This window comes from Falco punctatus, assembly GCF_963210335.1.
Source record: "Falco punctatus genome assembly, chromosome: 4".
NCBI classification, from domain to species: Eukaryota; Metazoa; Chordata; class Aves; order Falconiformes; family Falconidae; genus Falco; species Falco punctatus.
The window spans coordinates 48,049,074-48,071,726 of NC_137583.1; the positions used below are offsets into that span (position 1 = coordinate 48,049,074).

Here is a 22,653-nt window from a genome sequence, read left to right on the forward strand (position 1 = left end):
GCCTGGGTTTGGTGACGTTTCCCTGTCCTCACCGTGGGTTCATACCTTCTTCCTGTTCTTTACCTTTAGTGGAAGGGAACCACGCAGCCGATGAAACTGAACACTCGTCCCTCCAACGGGCTCCTCCGGCACATCCTGCAGCAAGTCTACAACCACTCGGTGACTGATCCAGAGAAACTCAACAACTATGAGCCCTTTTCCCCAGAGGTTTACGGAGAAACTTCCTTTGACTTAGTGGCCCAAATGATAGATGAAATAAAAATGACAGAGGATGATTTGTTTGTTGACTTGGGCAGTGGTAAGTGACCAGTAACTGAAGTGGGTTTTGTTTTTCCCTTTTTGCTTGCTGTTTTTCCCTTTCTTTAAAGAAACAAACAAACTGAAATTCATATTTGGAAAGTGAACTGGGGCGAAGGATTGTTCCAGGATAAGCACCTTTCCTAGATAATCCCCAATGATGCCCTTGCTTTTTATGACAAGATTAAATAGGCCCAAACGGACATTCTAGATGTTCTTCCCTGTGGTGTTAGTGAAATGTTGGTCGACAAATGCAATAAACCCGTGTGACAGAAAACTTGGTTTCTGTTGCTGTTGGTGGATACGTTTGTAAAGAAGAAACTATTAAAAACGTTGCTTGAAAGGTAACAATAGCAGTTCCATTTCTAAGGATTCATCTGTTTTCAGTGGATTCAGTTTATGTCCTTCATATGTTAAAATGAGGTTTCTTGACCCTTCCCATGCCAGCGTGAAGCACTCGGTGGGGAATCTGAAAATTAAGCAGTTTTTTCCCTCTGACATACTCTTCTGTGTGTCAAAAAAGACTGTCGTTAGCTTTAACAGCTGCCTTGTGAGACCCCACAACATCTAGCTTACAGCCTACAACTGATCTCGTGAACAGGTTAGAATTTTAAAAGGAAATATATGTTTCTAGTTCGTAAAGAAACCAGAGACGACTCAAACACATGTGGAAGAGATATACTAAGAAGATGATGTTCTTTTTGTTGCTAAAATCTGGTACAGAGCAGGAAAGAAGTAATAAGAATTTTCCCTTTTACTGGATGGTTGTAAAGTTTTAAATGAAGTATGTTTTGGTTTTGTTGCTTGTATGATACAGGACTTCTGAGAAAACAATATTTCAAAATACATTCAGTTGGTAAACCCGAAATACATTTTGAATTTAAATACAGCAGGACTGCCATCCCCCGCAAAACTTAATACATCTTCAGTCAGGGAATTATTATTATTTTTTTTAACCCCCCTGCCTCCCTCGGTGGGACCTATGTCTGAAATTTCCTGTTTCAGTGACTTATGTTCAGATGAGACATTTGGAAAGGCATCAGATCTGACAAACTATTTTCCATCTGGAAGAAAAAAATTGCCATAGATGCTTGCAATTGTTTGTTCAGGAAGGTTGAGAAAGATCATATCTGAAGTCCTGTAGGGCTGCTAATCATGTAACAAGCTCAAATATTAGACACTTTTACCTGCTATCGTCAGAAATAAAATCAGGTTTTTATTGCTAACTTCTCCACTTTAATCTTGGAGATTGACCAGCGGTATAAAAATTCAGTCTGAAAAGCCTGTATGAAAGGAACGGTTTAAATTCAGAAGCCTTTGGCTTCTAGTGTTTGGAGCACTGAAACAAAACCAGGAGTTAGTTGTTGAGTTTGTACTTCATTCTTTTTTGTACTTCATTCAATTATTGTAAATTGTAATCAATGCGGTGTTGCATGCAGTATAAATGAAAACGCTGTCATAGCATATTAGTTCTATCGGTAAATGTGATGCCTTTCCAATAACAATGTGCATCTGGCAGAGGCTGACAGCAGGGCTGAACCCCCCACCGGGGTGCTGGGGCTGTTCTTGTTAGTTTGTGTGAGATGCCAGGGATGAATATGTGGCTCATTGCAGGAGGAATTTGTAGAGGTATGCATCATCGTTAGGCAAACTGCAATTACAGTGCAGTTAAGTTCTTGCAAAGAGAAAGGGCAAAGACAGACAAGATTAACAACTTCTTACGCTGTATCGTATGCTATCTGACGATGCAGTGTGTTCTTCATTGTCCCTTTAGTCTTTGTCCTCCTTGCTCTTCAGAAATAAGAAACAGCAGAACAGTTCTGCCTCACATCTTTGGTTGTCCAGGTTCTCCCCCTGCGTAAATTTGTACATCCTTACCTGCACGCGTATGAAATATGCATACGTGTGCAAAATGCGAGTTGGCGAAAAGACCAAAAAGCAACCAAAAAACCCCCGTCAGCACTAGAGTTCTCATTGTGCCTGACAACATGATAGTGGTAAGGGTTTAAATGCAGGAGTTCCACCCCTGCAATTACCAGTGCCGCTGGCTGCCGGCAGCCAGCGGCACGGAAAACAGCAGTATGTTTTCTGTTTCTGAAATGGGCTCTCCTCTTAGATCCACTCTTGTTTCCCATGTGGTCATCTGCAGAGTGATGAAGTGCATGGGTGAGACAAGAACCCATTTCCTGTTAGAGACAAAAAGCGATGTATCAACGTCCTGTGGATGAATATCGGATGTTTGAAGAAAATCTTAATTAACTGATTTAACAAATGTGGAATGGTACTGCTCTAGGGTGGGTAAAATGCGGGTTGCCCATACAGAGAGAAATCTAATGAGTGTTTTTTTGTCATTTTAGCATAAGCTGGGGTGGGGGCACAGGGAATGTGTTCAGGCGAGGTGTAGGAAAAAAAGTAGCTGGTTACTGTTGGTAGCATCTATGCAGGTAGAGTTTGGAGTGATGGGAATCATGCATTTTGAAGTAAGACTCAGTCTTGCCAGCGTAGTGGTTGCTCCTGAAATTTTGAGTGTTAAACCCTATAATATTTTCTAACATAGTATTCTTAAGTAGCTCGTATATGAATAAGCTTTACATCTTCTCAGACTTTGTGCTGCATTTCATGGTAAAAACCAGTATAAATATTGCTAGACTATAACCAGTCTTTAAATTAATGGCGTAGGTGTGTGACCAACAAGTATTTATTTTGGGATGTGGTAGGGGTTGTCTTAACTGTTCATTTACTTAATTAGATAGTGATTTACAATGTAAAACCTGTAGGTTTGCAGGAATGCTTATACAATTTTAAAAAAATTATAACGCAGCTATTCTGAAACCTGTGTGAATTTGTGAAAATGAGCCTGTAGGATTTAATAAAGTAGCCATTAATAATTTTCAATACAAATATTGTGGTAAATGTTGTAGTTGTACGCTCTTGTCATAAAAAGAGCGCGGTGTATTGAAAAATGTAAACCTCAGAGCCACAATGCTAGAAATACTTTGCTGTAAGAAAAGTGAAATTGTGCTGCTTACTTTCTAGTTGGGATGTAAACCCTTTTTACTGAAAAACAGGTTCTTGGTATTGCACATCTGGTCGGGAAGTGGGACTTCAGTAATGCACGTTGCCTTGAATCTGCTTTTCAGCTGAGAGACAGGCAGGTTCGTACGGGAACTGTCAGACGCAGCTGTGGGGTGACATTGTACCCTGAACTCTAGTCCCACGGATTACCTGATTATTATTTTTTTTTTTCCTGCTGCCCTTTGCTCTGAAAGCTCTTATCTCCCTTTGCAGTGGTTTTCTACTGAAACTTGTCCTCAGGTTTGTTAGTTTGGTTTTGGTTTTTTTCTTTTCTTTTTTTTTCCCTGCAGGTGTGGGTCAGGTGGTGCTTCAAGTGGCTGCAGCCACAAACTGCAAACATCACTACGGTGTGGAGAAAGCTGATATTCCAGCCAAATATGCTGAGGTGAGGTATTTTGGTGGTGTGTGGTTTTTTTTTTTTTTTTTTTTTTTTTTTGGCGTTGTGTGCATATGCCTTATTTGAAGGCTCACTAAGTGGTTCAGGATTCCTGTGAAGTGCTGTACAGGAAAAAAAGTAGAGTTTCAGCCCTCGCTGATTTTGCTTCTCAGGTCAGTGAGACCTAGAGCAGGGCATGCTTGGGGAAAGGAGTCTGGCTGGACATTTGCTAGCAGTGCTCGCAGGGCGCACAGAAGGAGCATTGACATGGTTCTGAAGTGGTGTCAGGACTAGGAGATGTAACGCTGTTTTAGCATAATGGCATAGGAGCTGCTCAAAGGGAAGCAGTGTAAGCTTCTCCTGGACACCTGCGATCGTTCGGTGTCTGAAATGGCTCCGATACAGGGCTTCCAGAGACCACAGCGTTCAGCAAGTCTAGGAATGAATTCACCAAACAAACCTTCTTAAAGATTTTAAAGGCTGTGTTTCTGCTTATGGTAGTGATGCCCCTTTTTAATGTTCTAGAGTTGAAGTTCAGCTTAGTTATTAAACTGTTACCCAACACGGGCCTCGTCAATTAGCCTGTATCTGGTTAATAAGTGCTTAGCAGGCACCTAAATGAAGTCTTACTGTAAGAAAACCGTAATGTTTAGTCAGACAGACAGTTTTCTCTGCACTTCTAATGCTGTGCCAATGGGGAGACACAAAGATAATCAGTTCCAAGACAAACCTGGAAGGCAATTGAGCTGCAAGCAAACAATAGAGGTTAGTCATGCCTTACCATAAGAAGTTTACTTTCTTCAGCAGTCTGAACAGAAACTTACCCTCCATATTGCTAAAACAAGCTGACTCAGTTTGTACAGGCTAGAAAATTATACCTTATGAAGGGAGGGGAAGAAAAAAATCCTTGATCCTCCTTTTCAGTGGTGTGGGCAAAAATGCGTAAACACAGTGGCAAAGAGAATCAGACAAGGGTCTAAAAATCCTATTTTGTTTTTCCTGCCATGACCCAGTGGAAATTTCCAACTGGAGCACTCTTTGCAGTCCCTCTGCGTGAGCATTCTGGTCTCGTTAGGGAGTCACTTGCAAGGTCCGGACTCTTGTCTGTGTTTACTAGTAAACTTAAAGATCGGTGTTTAAGAGGGAAAGTTAAATTCTCACTTTCACTAATACCCCTCTATGTCATTGTGCAAACACAAGGTTTTAGTGAAAATGGTTAGCAAAAAAAAAAAAAAAAGTTACCCACAAATTGAGTATTAAGAGTACATGGGGTACCTTCAGTTTCAGAAGTACACCAGTATTTCATAAGTTATTTCATTATTACTGGACGAACAAAATATACTGTGTTATTCTTCTGGTTACAGACAATGTCCTGTCAGATTTAACAACTCAGCAGCTGCTGCAGTGTCAGAACATGTGAAGCTGCCTGTGCACAGCTAATCTGCCTCGTGCCGTGTGTAGTGGACCAGTTTTCCTCCCCATCTCTGACAAACATTTGTGGAAGGGATTGGATTAGGTTTCTAGTTAAGATTGGCTGTGGCAACACATCTCTGGTTACTATGATAATTAATGCAGATGACTTTGAAAAGCCTCAGCTGAGGAGGAAGAACGTTATGGATTTTTAGTGAAGTTGTCTTAAAAAAATATTAAAATGTAAGTTCACACAGTGTATGAAAATAGTGAAGATTTTTGTGAGTTATCCTACTGAGTTCTGGAGTGCTTTAGAAACATAAAGAATTTTAAAACACATCTGTCAACACACACTGTTTTATTGACCAACTGATGGAGGTGTTCACCATCTCCAAGCTGTCAGTGAAGCCAGAATTCCTGCTATGCTGCTCTCATTATCTCCTCTGCCTGCTACCTCCAAATTTGGGCCCTCCCATAGGTGGAGTCAAGTCCTAAAGCTCAGGAGTTTTTGTTTTTGTTTTGTTTTGGGTTTTTTTCCGGTCTTCCAGGACACTTGAGTTTCATTTTCAAATGTACTGAATAGGTGTAGCTGGACCCTCACTACCACTCTGATGACCTGTGCTAAACATGGTCAGTTTATACAGATGGGGACAAGATTTTGTGACTCTGGAGGTGCATATTTGTAAGGCACGAAGCTATCTGGATGTATGGGGGTTTTGGTTCCTTTCTCCTGTATTTGGGCAATGGAAAACTAGTGCCAGCGACCTGGTTGGGTAGCTACAGCCTTCCCTCCTCCGCAGCCCCAGGCTGTTTAGATGTGCTTTGACCCATTCTCCCTGGTTGCTCCAGTAGCTGTGATGCTCCTTCCATTCGCTGTTGCAGTGCCTTGCATGTTGCTTTCTGCTTTCTCGTTCACCCTGGCAGACCTGTCTTTATCCTGTTTGTTCCTTTGCTGTCTGGGCTTAGACTGGGCTGCATTCAGTGCCTCCTACTTGCTGTGGGATTATGTACCACAACACAGTAGCTACTTAAGGTTGCACCATTTTTAGTGCTGAGCAGCGTCAGCTCAGATTGCCTTGCTTATAACATGTAACTTTGATGAAAAGTGGGGGGAGAATAAGATGCCAGCTTTGACTTGGCCCTGATGAAGCAAAGTTGTTTTTATTTTTTAAAGGAAACTAAACTACATACAGTAGTTGTCTGTCTGCCTATCCTTTGAGTGTTAATGGCAAAAAATGCCAGACCTACCAAACAAAAGTCTTGGGGATCCACAAACAGAGCTGCATCTCCTTTTACTGTGGTGTAACTGGTAACACGAGAAATCCTAATCGGTGGTTTTGTTTTTCCTCCCTTTTCTAGACGATGGACAGAGAGTTCAGAAAGTGGATGAAATGGTATGGGAAAAAACATGCAGAATACACAGTGAGTGAAATTCAGCTGAAAAACTTTATGGTCCATGCTGATGTACAGAATTTGCAAAGTCCTCCTCAGCCTTTCACCAGCCAAGCAGCAGTATGAGTCATATCTGTTTCCTGGCTTTTATCTTGATCCTGAGGATGGTGTTCTCAAAGACATCCTCCCAGGCTTGTCTCTGACTTGCTTGATGTGATATGGCATTACTGGAAGCACTTTCAGGTCTTTTCAGAAGCTCTTGGAAGATTTATTCTTCTAAAATGTTCTAATTTTAACTGGGGCTGCCATGTGTCTTAAATTTTGTATGTTTGTATTAAATATCCCCCCCGTCCCGCCTGGTGTGGAGGTTCTGCTGTGTAGACTATTGAAAATGGCAGCTCCTTCCTGGGTTTCTGAAATCTCCTGCTAGAAACAAAAGCTGAAGCTTTGATTCTACAGGCAGGTGAAGGTGTGCTCTCCTGGGACAGGTGGTGGGAGGGGATGGGATGGCAGGGGTTTCAAGGATGGGATGGCAGGGGTTTCAACACGGGAGCGTGGGGCTGAAGTTCTGGATGAATACCAGCACTGTGAGATTAGAGCAGAAAACTCCAGGACCAATTAACAGGATAGACGGCTTGTAGTTGGAGGTGCGAGGGGTGGGTTGTGGGCTCAGGGAGGATGGGGGGTGGTTAGTTCTGATTTGGAAAGGATTGGAGTTAGGTGCTGTGAGGGTGGAGGCAGAGCAGGAGGAGTAAATGGGTCCTTACAGAGGATCTCTCTGCTTGCGGCTAGGGACACATGGTGAAATAGCTTTCCCCTTCCTCCAAATGTTACTTAATCATTGTGGATATTTTCCACTGTAATGGTAGTGTGAAGCATGTGCAGAGTCGTGCACTGCCTTGTCATTCCTTCCCCTTTTCCTTTTCTCCCCCCTCTTAAATGTCATTAAGAAAATCTGCTCCCCAGTTCATCACTTTCTAATGAGGAAATGTACGTAGTCATAGTACAATAGGAACCCACTGGGAGTTTTGAAAATACATGCTTTTATGCTTCTCCTACCACCTTCCTATGGTCAGAGAAGAGGCTGGATGGATCAAGGTTCTTCGTTAATTGCCCAGAGAAGCTGGGTGACACTTTCCTGCTCAGAAGTCACAGCTAGCAACGTGTACCGCGGTTGAAGTGCCAGCAAGTAGTTGAGGAACTACTTCTTCATTTTCCTTTTGTACAGAGCCATTATCGCTGTGTTACTGGAATGGTTTGCACCACATGGCTTTCAGCATTCCAGCAGTGTGGGATCAAATGGCAGGTCGTAGATGGCCAGGCGTTGTTTCCCAATTTTCTGTGTCTGCTGAGATCCCCAGTGCTCTTTAGAGGGCTTATCTTGTAAGGAAGGTTGCTACAACCATCCCTTTGGGAAGCAGGCGGGATAAGGTGATAGTGCCACCTGCCTCTGCACTTTCTTCCTGAAATGCCTTTACTGTATAGCGTGATTTTCTTCAGAGGGATGCTGGGCCTGCTGTGGGACTAGTTTGTAGGAGGATTGATATCAGGCTGCTAACTCTTTCCTGCTGTGGAAACACTGTGAATGCTTTACTTTTCATGAAGTGGCCATATGGCATTTTTCCATTGTGTCACCCAGCTGGCATTACATGAAAGGAATTGTTACTGAAGATACTCTGCTTGCGAGCTGTGTAATTTAAAGAATAGGATAGGAACTTGGACTAAAATATTGAAAGCATATTGATTGCCGTAGGCAGCGAGCATTTCCATATTGTGCATTCCAAGTGACAGAGTCTGGTACTATACTGAAACAAAGCTACTTATTTTTTCCTGGGTTCTTTGGCTTTTGAAACTGTTTTCTGAAAAGTGTTTAGAGTAACATTTCTCTTGAACATACAGTCTGCTTTTCTGAGAAGAGCTGAACACTTGCAGCACTTCTTGTCTTAAGGAAAGTTTCCTATCACCTTGTGGTAGTGATGCTTGATGATAGATTTTGGTCTTTCACATGTAGAAACACAGGGCAGATTTTATTTAGAATTTATTGCTTCATCAAACATCCTAGGCTTTTGCCAAACAGTATATTTTTCTTTAGTAACTCCTTAGCATCTTCTAAGGTGACTATTGTTAAACAGAGCAAACATGTCTCATAATACAGCTAGAAGACACTGGAAGGCATGGAATTAAAAACCTGGGATCTTTATCTGCCTGGAAAACAACTTTGTCCCTGCAGAATGCTTAGTGGGATCCCAAAATTCCAAATGTTGAAGTCAAATAAGCACAAATCGAAATGGTCTGTCATCAGCAGAGCTTAACTTGTGGATTCCACTCTAATGTTTTAGGCAGTCAGATGAAAAATAAATATTTTGAGAAGAATAAAGTGTTGGAGGAGGGAAGCTTGGCAGAAGTTCAGTGGGGACAAGTCTCGGATCACACCTGCAGCTTTGTCTGAATAATGTGGACGGTGGTTTTGACTTCATGCACATAACAGCTGCCTTGCTGTAAAAGTAAAAATTGTGGTACATAAGGCAGCAATAAATCCTGGAGTTGAGCCTGCAGGGTTGTGGGTGGTGTGTGTGTTTTTTAACAGCCAAGAGCCTAGTACAATTATAGGTTTCCAACAGAAATGGGTTTTTGATTTCTCACTGAAAAGTGATCTGCTGGTGAAGTCTTGTCTTGTAGCTAGCACTGTTTTGGTGAGGCAGCAGTTGATTGCCCTTACCAGCTCTGCAACAAGCTCAGCAGCTTGGACACATGAATTCTGCTGAGCAAGGTTCTGAGACAACATTTAAAACAAACCCTGATCATCCAGGTGTATTTCCATTCGATTTTGTCCACAATCATAGAAAAAAAGTCTCTTTTGAGAAATGTTTCCATACAAAATATGCAGTCACATATATGCACATTTTTTCAGTAAAACAAAAACATCATTGTGTAGTCACCTGCAGATGATAATTGCATATTAAACTTCTCCAGTAGCTAGTGACACAGAGTCCTGAGGCACGTTGGGTGCCTGAGGCTTCTGCAGAGCTACAGCTGCAGAATGGGTCGTTGCTGCAGCTGCAGAGTGGGAAGATCATTTTGGGGCATGAGAGGAGTGGGAGAAAGGTTGCTCACCATAGGTTGGCTTGTAAGTCTCCTGATCTCCAGCTGTTGTAGGTAATCGTATCTCATAATCCTGTTAAATGAACAGAGTTTCATTTTAAATGAGCTGTTCAATCTCATGAGTCTAATTGGAAAAAAAATTCCCCCAAACCCAAAAGAGTAACACTTTCTGATAAGAATCTTTCTTAGTTCTTATATTCAACTGATAATATTTCAACTTGACATCAATATTTACATCCCTGTGCTATGGTTGTATGGTGGTTGATGTCTAATTCCTGACCAGTTAGGGATAATCATGTTCTTTGCAGGTCTTCTCTTCTGCATCCAGAGGGAACGCATTATACTGCTAGGGCTTTTTTTATCATCATCAGCTGCTTCAGCTTGTTGAGCTAGAATGTCCCACTTCCAACACATCTCACTTTGTTTCAACTCCTTTTATCTTCTTTTTTTTTCTCTCTTCCCATGGAACTGAGGAGTTTCCAAGATTAGCCTTACCCCATTCTTTTCAAGAAAACTGTTGTCTGAAGGAAACAGGAGACTTTTCGAAGGTCATTAGGCCGAGATAATTAGAGAGTCTTTCTTGGGGATTTTCTGCACATGTGCAGCCATCGAATTAAAAAGTGATATTGCAATTAAGAGGCAGATGGGTTTTCATGGTTTCTAACTGTAAATATCCTCATGCGGCCTCCAAAATGGGAGCCATCTCCAGGTATCTAGGGCACAGTGCTGCCATTGCCATGTAGCGGAAAGTGCTTTGGTGTTCTTCCCGGGGTACCCTTGAAGAAAGTTTTCAGTGTGTTCTCAGTGCCTTCCACCTCTTGTACGCTCCTGCTAGGGGAAGGCGTTCTTCTAGTCGTAGGTTAGAGTAGGTCTCAGCGAGCGGAGCTGGAGGTAGCTGCAGTTGCATGTTGGGCTTTTGCACAAGGCCAGGATTTGGTTTGGTTTTGCTTACTCAGGGTTGTCATAACAGAATACCTCCCCCTGTTCCACAGAAGCTTGTTTTAGTGGTAGGTGGGAATCATCTACAGGTCTTCAAAATAAGGGCAGGAGAACACAGGTCAGTGTTGCTAAAGGCTGGGATTTTGGCTGGATGGACATCGGCGGCACGTGTGCTGTCTGCTCGGAGGAAACCCCAGTAGCTTCTAATTGCTGAGGATGCTCTTGTGGTTCAGCTCCGTGGATTAGCGGTGATTTTTGTTGTGCGTTAATCAGGGGGAGCCTGGTGTCTGTAAGCTCACAGGCTTGCCTCTGATTGAGTTTGGGGTGCCCCCTCTGGCCTGTTTTCCTGGAAATCTCAGTTCTGAGCAAAAGCAGAGGGATTTGTGTAGGAGTTTCGTTGTCTCTTGTTGCCTGATACCAGCTGCTGGTTTGTGGGGATAACTGACATCACTGGTATTTAAAAACTTCCATTGCTGAACAGTGCCCTGCTGCTGAGGAGAGGGCAGGATATCTGTTTGTCCCAGATAATTTCGAATGCCCTATTTCAGCAGGAGCTTGATGTTTTGGTATTTGAAAAGCCCTCCAAATGTCCCCTGTGGCTTTGAAATGATGCCACATTTTGGAGGTTTGGATTCATGCCTCTAGTTATTTTTGAAAAGAACAGGAACCTAAAAATAACCATGTGTACTTTTCCAGGCAGAAATGACTGGTTTTTGTGAGCCAAGTGTTTGCATGGAGGCTGCTGGAATGAGGCATATTCTGCGTGTGAATTTATGGCTTAGTGTAGCCGGTCAAACAGAGCGTTACCAGAGAGACTCCCAGCCCGGCGCTGGGGCGAGAATGGAGCCCTCCACCACGCTGGAGGGGCTTGACCTTCATCAACTGTTGCTCTGCTACGTGACGAATGCACGCTGCTGGAGTTGTACCTCTTGTTGCTTCCCCCTGGGCGGTGACCTGCTGGTTTGCTTCGACTTACAGGAAGAGTTAGAGGAATCAGATGCCGTTGAGCGTTATTTCTGCAGTCTCCGTAGAGCAAATTTATCTGTTTGAAAAACCTGAATAAAAAAAAACTGTTTTGGCTTCTAAATTTAGAAACAATGCAGGCTGGCAGCTCTCTGAAGCGGATTTCACTGAGCTAATTATCCTTTTAGATAAAGCAGGGCTCCTGCATTGTCTAATCAGATGAAAATATCTGCATTACAGATGGTCCCTTCCATTCATTATTCACTAAGGAGATTAAGTTTCGAAGGGAGAGGAGGACCGGGATGGGGGTGGGGACACTGGTGGGAAGAGATTGAGTGCATCCCCATTGCTGTCACCGCTGCTTTGCATGGGTGTGCCACCTTCTCCCTGCGTGGCCATAATGGACCAGTTTCTTCTGGTTTAGCTACTGCAGCCCTTGGCCAGGAGTGAGCGAGCTGGAGTTTCCTTACCAGTTCTTGTTTTGCTCTCGAAATTACTGTAAACCACAGAGTTGCCTGGGATTTTGGGGGGGATTTTGTTGGATTCCAGTTGTCAGTTGATGGGGAAGGCTCTGCTTTCCTCCATTCAGGCCATCATTTATTGATTACTGCTCCCCACGTAGAGTAGGCAAAGAAACTGGGTGTCAGGAGCAGTCAATTAAATACCTCTTGTACTTTGTTTTGCATGTAGCAGACCACTGTTCCAGGAGTCACTGTCTTGCTTCCAGAGAGGAAAAAAAACCCCAATTTTCTCCCAGCCACAGTTGACCATCTGGTTATTTCTATACTCCAGTATTTTTCCTGGTGAGATTTTCCCCTCAACTATTGGCTAAGTATGAGCTAGGGTAGCATTACGGTACAAAAATAGATGGGCTTAAACAGGGCTGTGGTTCATTTGAATGTAACATGGCTAGATCTTGCCAAAGTAGATGGGGGGGCGAGGGGGGAAAAGGTGTTCAGCCTCCATGGGTTGTATTAGTTTAAAGCATGGAGATTTTGGATTTAACTGCGCTCTTCCTGACCACATGGGCAGGACAAACATATAGTGTAACTGGATCCAAATAAAGTAGAACAGCCATTTAGGTTAGATTTCAAGACCTTTATATGAAGCTTAGTATTTGAAAATAGTTTCATGTTACACTGGTTCTTTGTTCTCTTGTTAGACCGTGGCTTTATAATCATGCTTCCTTATTTTTCAAATGTTTTTCTTTCTCCCGTTAGTGTATGAAAACCTTGTGTGGACATTAAACCATGTGGTGTGGAGGACTGCAATATAGAAGCTAACTTGCAAAAGTTGTTGTAAAATAAATATAGTTGCCTTGCATGTGGGTTTTCTTCTCCTGTGTCTTGGTTACTCAACGTGAAACTATTTAAAGAACAGATAAGACTTTGAGACAAAATTATGTATTAAAAATAATCTAGAAATGGTCTCCATTTTACAAATAGGGCAAACAGAACTAAAAAAAAATTGTTTCCATATATGAGGTGAGAGGAGGTCAGTACTCCTTAGAACTATTCTGATGTCTCATTGAGTTTCTGCTTTAGGTTTTGAAAATACCTACTAGTATGTTGTTAGGTTGGATCTCTCTTGAGTTCACGCTCCAACATCCAGTTTGTTTTTACTCTAATGGGGATATCAAAACGTGCATCCCTTCCCAGTAGGTGTGAGAATACAGGTAGTAATTCTGCTTTAAAATCTTATTTCAGCCTAGCTGTTTGGCAGAACAGAGAATTCTGACTTAACTTCAGTTATTCTAACCTGCTGTTTTCAGCACGTTTAGTTTCTAACACTTCAGAATCTTTGCCAAGTTCTTGATCTCTTGCCCGAGAACCCTCAAATGTTCACTTTTCACACCCGTCTTGTGTGTAGCAGCAGGGCATTTGGACTTCTTTTCCCCAATTCCTTTCCTCCCGAGAAGCGAACCCAGTCCTGCTGGCAGCTGTGGCTTTGTCCTTCCCGGCGGCTCAGACAGGTTTGCCTCTGTCAGCCCTTCTGTGGCTCCGGGCTGCTCTGCTGAGAGGAGAAAGCTGCAGTGGAAAACACCAGGCTCTGGTGCTTCACGGAGACAGGGATCCTGGCTCAGCTAGCGAGGCTTGAGAGTAGCTCGAGTGTGTCTGCATTGCAGTGCCGGCACTTCTGTTTGAGTTGTCACTAAATGAGAATAAGTGCTGGCATGTGTAACGCTTGCTTCTTTCCATGCGATGGAGTATATGCAGAAAAAGGATACTAAGCAGTCACTGTCGTTGCTTTGATGTTCCTGAGGTTCTGATATAAGCCATCATCTTTCTTGCTTGTTCAAAGTGCGTCGTCGTCATTATACAGCTGCATATTATTTTTTTTCTTGCTTCCTCTTATCGTCCTCCCCCAACTCTTCTTCTGCCTTACTTGTGGCACAGTGAAACAGCATGGCCCGTAGATTCCCCTCTCATTTCAAAAGCACAACTGAGAAAACATTGCTGGGTGTTAGTTGTGTAGCTGGGACTGGCTGTGGTTTCATCAGAAAGGTACTTTATAAGTCACTGAAGTCATAATGAATTATTTTCAAATAAGCCCTTTATGTTACTTGAAAGTGTTAGAAGCATTCCAGTTTTATATTTAAAAATCAAATGCATGCCTGTCTGGTGCAACAAGAGCCTGAGTTATGACCCCGTGCTGAGTGTCCTTGCTCCGGTTCCCCCCCGAAGCAGGGCAGTCAGCGGGGGCTCGAGGGGGGTTTGCTGATCGCTGCTGGTCGGGGTGCTGCACGGCATTGCTGGCTCCTCTGTGGAGCACAGTCTTCAGAGGGCAGTGGTGAAAGCTGGAGACCCTTCCCCACTGCCCCTGGGGCAGGAGAGCAGCTGCGGGTGGGAGCAGTGAGGGAGGCACCATGGGGAGCCGAGGAGCAGCTGGGCGCTTGGTCCCCTTGGTGTTCCCAAAGGAATTCGCTTGGCCTTACTCGCAGCAGCATCCCTGGGCTGGTGCAGCATGCTTGGCCTTGGCCAGGGGAAAAGGGATGCGGAGCAGCAAGGAACAATGTTAACCCGTCTGTGTGTGTGTGTGTGTGTGTGTGTTTTTTTTTGTGTGTTCTTTGTCTTTTTTTAAGCTGGAAAGAGGTGACTTCCTCTCAGAAGAATGGAGAGAGAGAATTGCAAACACAAGGTACAGTACAGCGATTGAATGCTGCTTTATGAACTGGATGTTTGGGAGTTTGTATAATGGAAATTGGGAGGCTGGCCAGCTTTTTATATAGAATTTCCATAGCAAATACCAAAAGTCGATCTGCCAACTTTTATACTGGCCTCTTTAGATCCTGTTTTCTGACTAGAGGAATGGGTTTAAATGCACGTCCCATGATATTCCATACAGGGGTGTATCCAAGATAAATTCTGGTTATACAGAGCAGTATAAACCTCTGTTTTGCATATCCTCGTAGTTCGTGTCAGTGATTCTAGCAAAACATAGTTATCTTGGCTATTGGTACACACAGCTAGGCTTTAAAAAAAAAAAGCAAAAGACCCAAGTGAGTCTGTTCCAACTTAAATTGGGAATTAATTTAAGCTGATTGTCTTGAAGATTTATTTCTGTGAAGATCTGTACAGAGGGTTAGACTCCTTTCTGATGGTAGCAAAAAGGGAGTAAATTTCTGAAAAGCAATAGGATATTGTTCTGTATTTTTAAAGGCTTTGCAGTCTTTCAGCCTTATGGACGGAAGAAAAAGTCTTTGTTTTTATGACCTTGTTGGGGAATGGAAGGCAGTTGCCATAGAGGGCTCTCTGAAAGTCTTCAGTGTTATGGCAATTTATGAATTGTTTCCAAGACACTGTTTTAAGAGTACTCCATCAAGAAGGCATCTGCCAGGCTGATGATTTTTGTATTATTATGTACCTCAGTTAAAACTTCTGGAGGCGCCGTTTAATTTGTGGACAGACTTGTCCCACCTTGCAGCGTGGTGGGGCTTAGCTTTGTTGCTTGCTATTCCAAATGCAGGCTCCTCTGCTGTCTGTGCAGCCTTTCCTGGAACAATTTTTTTTTATATATATATATATATATATATTATTTTTAGCTGAGGTTCATCTAAATGCGTGCAGAAATGCTGGTAGATGTTTATTTTGTGTGGTATGCAGCTAACTGCATGCCTACAGATCTACAGCCACCTTGCTCTCTGATACAGAAATCCAAAAACCAGTAGCTTTTTGCTCGCAACTGTTAGGTGTTTGTGTTTGTTCCGAGTGTGCCAACTGTTCAGCGTCTGCTCTGTCTAATGAGGCTGCAGATTGTCTGATGAATTTGCACTGGAGCCATCCAGCCTTAGGGAGTAAGTTGAAGTGCCCCCCTTCCCTTGAGCATGGAAGCTCTGAAGGGAAGGGTGCGTTTGTACCACGGCACAGTCCTACGTGGTTGAGCGCTGCCGTGTGAGCAAGCTGTGCGGCACGTGGTATAGTATCCCTGTAGTAACTGTACTTGTGGCTTAGCAATACGTGCTGAACAGAGGGCTGAACTCAAGGTGGGCTGGGGGCTCCTGTGCTTCTGTCATGTGCATATAAAATATTGTGCCAGAATGAACACTAAAAAAAATACAATCTGGCAAGCTCTGTCTTTTTCCCTTCCTTTCCTGGATGTTTTCTAGTCCCATTAATATGCTTGGCTGTTTTGCAAGGCCTCTTTTTTGGCACATGGAGGGAAGGAGGAGGAAGAAACCCCTGCTAGCCTTACTTGCCAGGCAGGGTTTCCCAAATTTCCAAGAGCAAGGCGCAGCAAGAGTAACTTTTTTTTTCTCTTGGTGTATAAACATTTTTTTCATCCGTAGTTTTTAATAGCTTTGGCTGCTGCTCTTAAACTCAGTGTCCTTGTTGAACACGTTTCATGCGTGCAGGCACTAGAAGGGGAGTTTTCAAACAGATCTCTTGCAAAGAAATCAGTTCTTCGTGTTGAAACAATATGCCAGAATGGCTTTCGCAGTTCATCAGTGCATGGTGCTTGATGGCTTCCAAGAGATACTGAGGGCTCTTGTTGCAAGCTGGTAGGAGACAGGCACCAGGGACAAGGACAAGCCTATCCTCTTAAAAATAAAAGGATGATGCTTTTTTTTTAATCTGTGACGTGTTACGTTTTTCCCAAACATTTTTATCATTTGTGTGATTCAATCTACGTGCAGGTTTCTTTGTTTCTATGTGACTGGGTTTTTTTCAGGAACACCCTCCCCCTCACTGGGTTTTCTAACCCAAAAAGAAAGATGCAGCTCCTCTGTTGTGGGTTGGGATGAAGCGCTGGGTCTATGTCAGGGAGAACATGCTGAGAGATGTCAAGTTTCTTTTTGCATTACAGGGGAATTTAGAGCTAGAAGAGAAAATATATTTTGATATTTTGCTCTGGTATCTTAAAAGCATGTGAAGAAGTGATGGGGTGAAATGTGCCTTGTGTTGGGAGTATTGCTTTTCATGTGTGGATTAACTACTGTGTGTTGGTAGTTACCGTGTTGGTGTTTGACCTCACCATGGCAGAGATGTGAAAACATTTTGTGCATTGTTTTTATGTTGGAACTTACAGTACAAAACTCAGCTGGATGCTAGGAGGAGCTGTTGGAGGAGGGTGCCTTTAAATTTTTTTAAACATGTAATTTTGCAGGCAGTGTCCCTGAATGTGAAAGGTAAGGTCCTGCTTTGTGGCACTGTGCAAGAAGAAAGGGTTTTGTTGGGTGGATGTCACTGAACAGTGGGGGACGAGCAGCATTTTTCAGTTTCATAAGTGGCAGTAAAGGCGTTATGTGACTGTGATCTTGGGGGGGTAGCTGTGTGGGTGCTGGGGTGCTGTTTGCCTGTCCCTGTTCATTAACTAGACCATTATCTTGCAGTGTTATTTTTGTGAATAATTTTGCCTTTGGTCCTGAGGTGGATCACCAACTGAAGGAGCGATTTGCAAACATGAAGGAAGGTAACAAATCGAACTCAGAACCTTTTTCCATTGGTGTCCTGCTTACTGTGGGAGCTGGTGGTGGCAAGGGCTTAGTGACAGCCGTCAGAAGCCAGGTTGGTGGGTTTCGTTCTGTGCCTTGCGGGCAAGCATCTGCACCGCAGTGGTTATTCCTTGGGATTTTTGCCTCCCGTCTTAATATCTCTAACCTACCTGATTACTCAGAGGTAGCTCTGCGTGTACAGACTCTCTGCAGAGCTCTGTGGGGGGGGAAAGGACTGCCGGTCCTTCCTTACCTGTGACGGGAACCAACAAAGCATGCAACGGCCAAGACTGCAAAGCTTCCTGGTGGCCTCAGCATGGCTTTGGATATCCAGTTGCTGTAACTGGATTCCGTTACTGGCTTCTCCTAGTTAAAGTTGTCATGTTTAATACTGGGTATTAAAGAGTAAGTATTAAAAATGGGACACTGTCACTGGGTGTCGTGTGTGCTTCTTGAGAAGTTGCGTTGCAGACACCAGTGACCAGGGATGCCCAGTGACCCCTCTGTGGCCCTTACGTTGCCTGAGGGGCCTTTTTTCTTTCCTCTTAACCTCTTGGATAATGAACAATTTTATTTGGTTATAGTAGAAATTACAAAAATAATATTTTTTGAAAGAAAAATGTGTGGCATGAACAAAGAAGCTGTGGCTTCCCATGGTACAGCTTTGTGCTGAAGTAAATAATGTGACTTCTGGGCTCTGTTGCAAACTGTAAAATCCCCAAACCTAAGCTGTTGTCTGTAATTTTAGTGGTTTTTTTTTAAAAACTTTTGCTTCACGGTGGCTTGAGAGAAGTGGGGAAGGTTCAAGAGCTCTTTACAAACCCGAGAAACCTTAGTTCTCTTCCCAGAAGGTGCTGAGGCTCCTGAATGACCGCCAATAGCTGCGAAGTGGAGATTATCAGTCATTTGTTTAAAAGGGCTTTGGGGGCTTGTGTATAAAAGAACTAACTAGGAGTGAGATAGCTGTGCTTCTAATTGGAATGTCTGTAAATTGCCACTGAGAATTAATGTGCTTTTTTTTTCTTTATTTTTAAAGTATTTTTAAGGTCTGTCATTTTAAAGTGATTCTTGAGGTGTCACCTCATAGCTACCTAGCAGGACTTAATATATTGACTTTTTTGGGTGCTGTCAGAATGAGCATTAAGTAATTTTTTTTTTAGTGATAGACAAGTGATAGTTTTATTAGGGCTGCTCTAGGGCTCTGTACTGGGTTATATTTAATAAATAGTCAAATAGTCATTACTGGAAGAAATGGTGGTAGCTGACACTGCTTTTTCTTTTTTTCTTTTTCCAGGTGGGAGAATTGTGTCCTCAAAACCTTTTGCACCTCTAAATTTTAGAATTAACAGTCGAAACTTGAGTGGTATGATTGCCCTTTTTATTGTTCGTTACAATTATGGTGTATTCATTACTCAAACATGTCTGTAGTGCATTTTTGTTGCTCTTTAAAGAGTTGTGTAAGTAAGTGAAAAATGCTGTTGTACTATTATAGCATACATGCCAAACCCAAACAAATACATAAAAAAAAAGGAAACAAAAAAAAAAAAAAAAAAAAAAAAAAAAAAAAGGAAACAAACTAAAAACCCCATGCGGTGCTGGAACAAACTGACACTCTTTTTATGGGGTTTATCCTCTATGTTTAGATGTCTATAATGTCAATGTTTACCTGGCTGGGCATCTTTTATAGTTGAAGAGAAATAAGGTGTTGCAAGGGCGTGATTCATTTCTTTAACTACAAAGAGCTGCAGTGCCTAACATGCGTGCAAGTTCCTTACACCACGGCTGTCTAAATCTGGCCAGGTAAATCCCACCAGTCATGATCTGTAAGGCTTGGAAGCTGAAATGTTCAACTTTGAAAACTTTTTTTTCTGTACTGTAAATTGATCAAACAGACCTATCCCATAAACGCCCAGTTGCTGTGTCTGTTTCATTGCCAACAAAGTTTTGTGTTTTTCTTCTCTGCTGAATATAGTAGACATGCTATTTGCCAGTGCTGGCCTTTGCAAGTGTGTGAACTACACTTTAATGAGGTCTTGGGATTACTAACACCCCATGCTCTTGGTTTTTCTTCTGACCTTTTTTCAATTCCTTTTTTTTCCCCAGTTTTTATTGTTGAAATTTTTCAAGCAAAAGATCAACCCAGGCCAGGTTTTACATGTATTTACTGTGTCTAGTGCAAAACATTCCCTAAATTTAAAAAACGCCTTATTCCGCTCCTTGTGCAAACATGGCAAGTAACACACTGAGTAACAAATCTCAAGCTGCGTTTTCTGTTTTTGGCCTGACACGCATGGTAAACTGCTTTTCAAGAATAGTATTTTCAAGACTGTCAATAAGGCATTTCACTGAAATAGTGCCATTGTGGGTTATTTTTACGAAGCTTGAGTTGCTGTGAATGTCCTGTGCCTGGGACAGCCAAAATGCCCTTTTCCTTCCTGTGTGATACTCTGTTCTGTGGCATGTGATGGTTTGGAACCTTATTAACGGTCGGGTCCTGGCTTGCCAGTCCTTTGTACACATGTACTTAAAAATAAAAGGAAAAAAAAAAAAAGACAGAATGGTACTCCTGGAAATCCTCAAACCTCCAGGGAGCTGACATCGGTCTGTCAGTTTGCTAGTAAGACAAAGAGCGCCTAAGTAAAGCCTACTACCTCTTGTACAGCACACTACAACCAGATGAAATATAAGAAGGCACTTCTGAGGTTTCAGTTAGGAGACCTGCCGACATAAATAAATTTTTTTTGGTCTCTCAAGGCTTTTCTTTCCTGGCCTCTGACCATTTTGTGATCTCTTTGCGAGGTTTGGGAGACTGCAGTTATTGAAGATGTGGTGGGGAGGCAGAGGGGCCAACGTTTTGTTATTTTTTCACTTAATAAAAGCCCCGAGTATGACTATCATTTGAGCCGGTTCTTTATCCTATTTCAGCTTTCACCCCAGTGTGGATTCACTGGGAATGTTTTCTAGAATGCTGAAATTTTATATATCCACTGTTATTTAATGTTGATGATAAAATTATATAGAGATAGCTCATTAAGATTTGGGTGAATGAGATTGCTTAGCGTAAGAATAGATAATAGCCTTCACTAATAGGAGACTCATCCAGGGATTCAGGTAAGAGGTCCTGCAAAGAAATTACCTTTGTAGACTACAAACAGCGATGGAAAATCGTGGGAGTAAATTTTAGGTCTTAATCCCATTCTGTGACCACACTGTGTTTGGGAAATCCCAGTATCAAATGAACATGGATGGGCTGTGCCAGGCCTGGGGCTGGTTCCAGTCTTAATGGGCTGCTCTAAGTGACACTTCCACAGTTAGTAGTTCCATCTGGAAAAAGAAATGGAAATGTGGTAAGAGTTGGGACAAACCAAAACAAGTATTAAAATGTGGTTAAAATAGCGGTTGAAGTTGCTGGATCCTAAACCTGGCTTCTTGACTCTTCTGGGTAATTTTCTATTTAATTAGAAGCGTGCTGTAATTTCTTCTGCAGTCATGCCACTCAGTGCTCAGCAGCTATGGAAATGCTTAGACACATCCCATACCTATTAATTTTAGGGAACAAAACAAATAGAGGCAAGAAAGCAAATAGAAAACATGTTTGTCCCCATTCCAAATATAGTGCAGTTACAGTTTACATGGGTCGGGTCTAATGATGTTCTGTTACCGGTTCTGTTTAATTAAATCCTGCCTGTTACTGCAGATGGGTTCCTTGTAGGTTCCACAGGAAGGTTCTGTTTCTTAAAAGCTTGCACTAGCACATGATTTTATTCTCAGATGGCTAGCTCTGAAGAATTGAAGGGTAGATCTTCCAAATGTATTAAGTTTTCTGTAGGATGCATGTAGCAAGAGAATAAGAAGTTATTTTTTAAACTCGCTGCATTGCTTTCTTCTAGGACATTGCTATCTGAATCACAAGTGATCTTTTTGTTTTGAATGTGCCTTTACTGTTGCCTAGCTAGTTTCAGCTGAGCTGAGTGAGCTTTGGTTCCCTAACTTGACTTTCTTCCTTTAGATATTGGCACTATAATGAGAGTTGTGGAGCTATCACCACTGAAAGGGTCTGTGTCATGGACCGGGAAACCAGTTTCTTACTACCTGCATACTATTGACCGAACCATAGTGAGTATAAATACGGGGCAGCAGATCTCTGCCTGCTCTGCCTGTGCTGAAGTCAACACGCCAGCTTCAGTTCGTTGTTCTGGGGAGTTGTTTTCGTATTCCTTAGGTGTTTACAGACCTAAAGCATGCCTAACTGGAAGGGTATAATTGTGGACGCTACTGTCGTAGCTCGTTAATTTGTTGAAGGTGCACAGACTCACAAGTGTAATTCCTTCTGATGCCTCAGCATATGTAGCTGTGCGGAACAGTGGTCTTGTGCTGCCGCTGCCACACTGAGTAGAGGCTCTGTGGGTCTTGAATTCTTCACTTTGCATTGTGGTGTACAGACCATTCCATTCTGTCGTATTCAAGCCGTAAATCTCAATTTTAGTTAAATTTTCAGTTGCTGGAGAATCAGCCAAGGCTCCATAACAGTGCTGGTGCATTTGCTGTTTTTTTGTTTGGTATTTTTTTCGATTAAAGAAAACAGAAACAACCCTGTAGAAACATAAACTTTTGCGGAGGGAGTTTGTTCCCACACTGAGTTTTTTACGATACGGTAGTAAAGCTATTTTTATTTTTCTTAGTCTGCTGCAGTCTAATAATGCTTTTGTTAAAGAATATGCTAGAGTGCAGGGAAGTATTTTGGTGGAGTACAAGAATGAAGTAGCTTAATGAAAAATGTTTTGCTGAGTTGGGGATATATGACACAAAGCATTAAAGCAGGGATAGGCAGTGGTGAAGATGAGAAAACCTTGTTGAGGCTTGGATTATGTCCTGCTATACAACGTGTCTTTGTTGCTAAAAAGAATGACTTCTTAATGTAGCTTATCAGAAGAAAACCAGTCAGAATTTCTGCAGTTCTGCATTTGTCATAAGCTAATATTTTGTTCTTATGTATTTGTCTGTCATGACTTTGAAAATGACTATCTCATCTTTCTGTTTTCAGCTTGAAAACTATTTTTCTAGTCTCAAAAATCCAAAACTCAGGGTAAGTTTCAGTCATTTTCTGTAGAAAACTCAACGGAGCAGCCACTGTGAGGAATGTAGTCGCTTGTTAAAGATGTACAGA

At 42.4% G+C, this 22,653-nt stretch overlaps 1 protein-coding gene across 11 annotated transcripts in view; it reads left to right on the plus strand.

Annotated features, from left to right (window-relative positions):
• The window catches only part of DOT1L (DOT1 like histone lysine methyltransferase), a 76,904-nt gene that overhangs the window by 23,980 nt on the left and 30,271 nt on the right, over positions 1–22,653 (plus strand). For 10 of the 11 annotated variants that reach the window (XM_080382228.1, XM_080382222.1, XM_080382225.1 and 7 more), the window contains 8 exons: positions 70–298; positions 3,663–3,757; positions 6,518–6,580; positions 14,637–14,692; positions 17,385–17,464; positions 18,781–18,849; positions 21,496–21,602; positions 22,531–22,572. In XM_080382228.1, coding sequence (XP_080238354.1) covers positions 70–298; positions 3,663–3,757; positions 6,518–6,580; positions 14,637–14,692; positions 17,385–17,464; positions 18,781–18,849; positions 21,496–21,602; positions 22,531–22,572 — 741 coding nt within the window. Of the gene's footprint in view, positions 1–69; positions 299–3,662; positions 3,758–6,517; positions 6,581–14,636; positions 14,693–17,384; positions 17,465–18,780; positions 18,850–21,495; positions 21,603–22,530; positions 22,573–22,653 lie in introns of those variants that run through there. The other variant, XM_080382224.1, reaches the window with a different exon arrangement.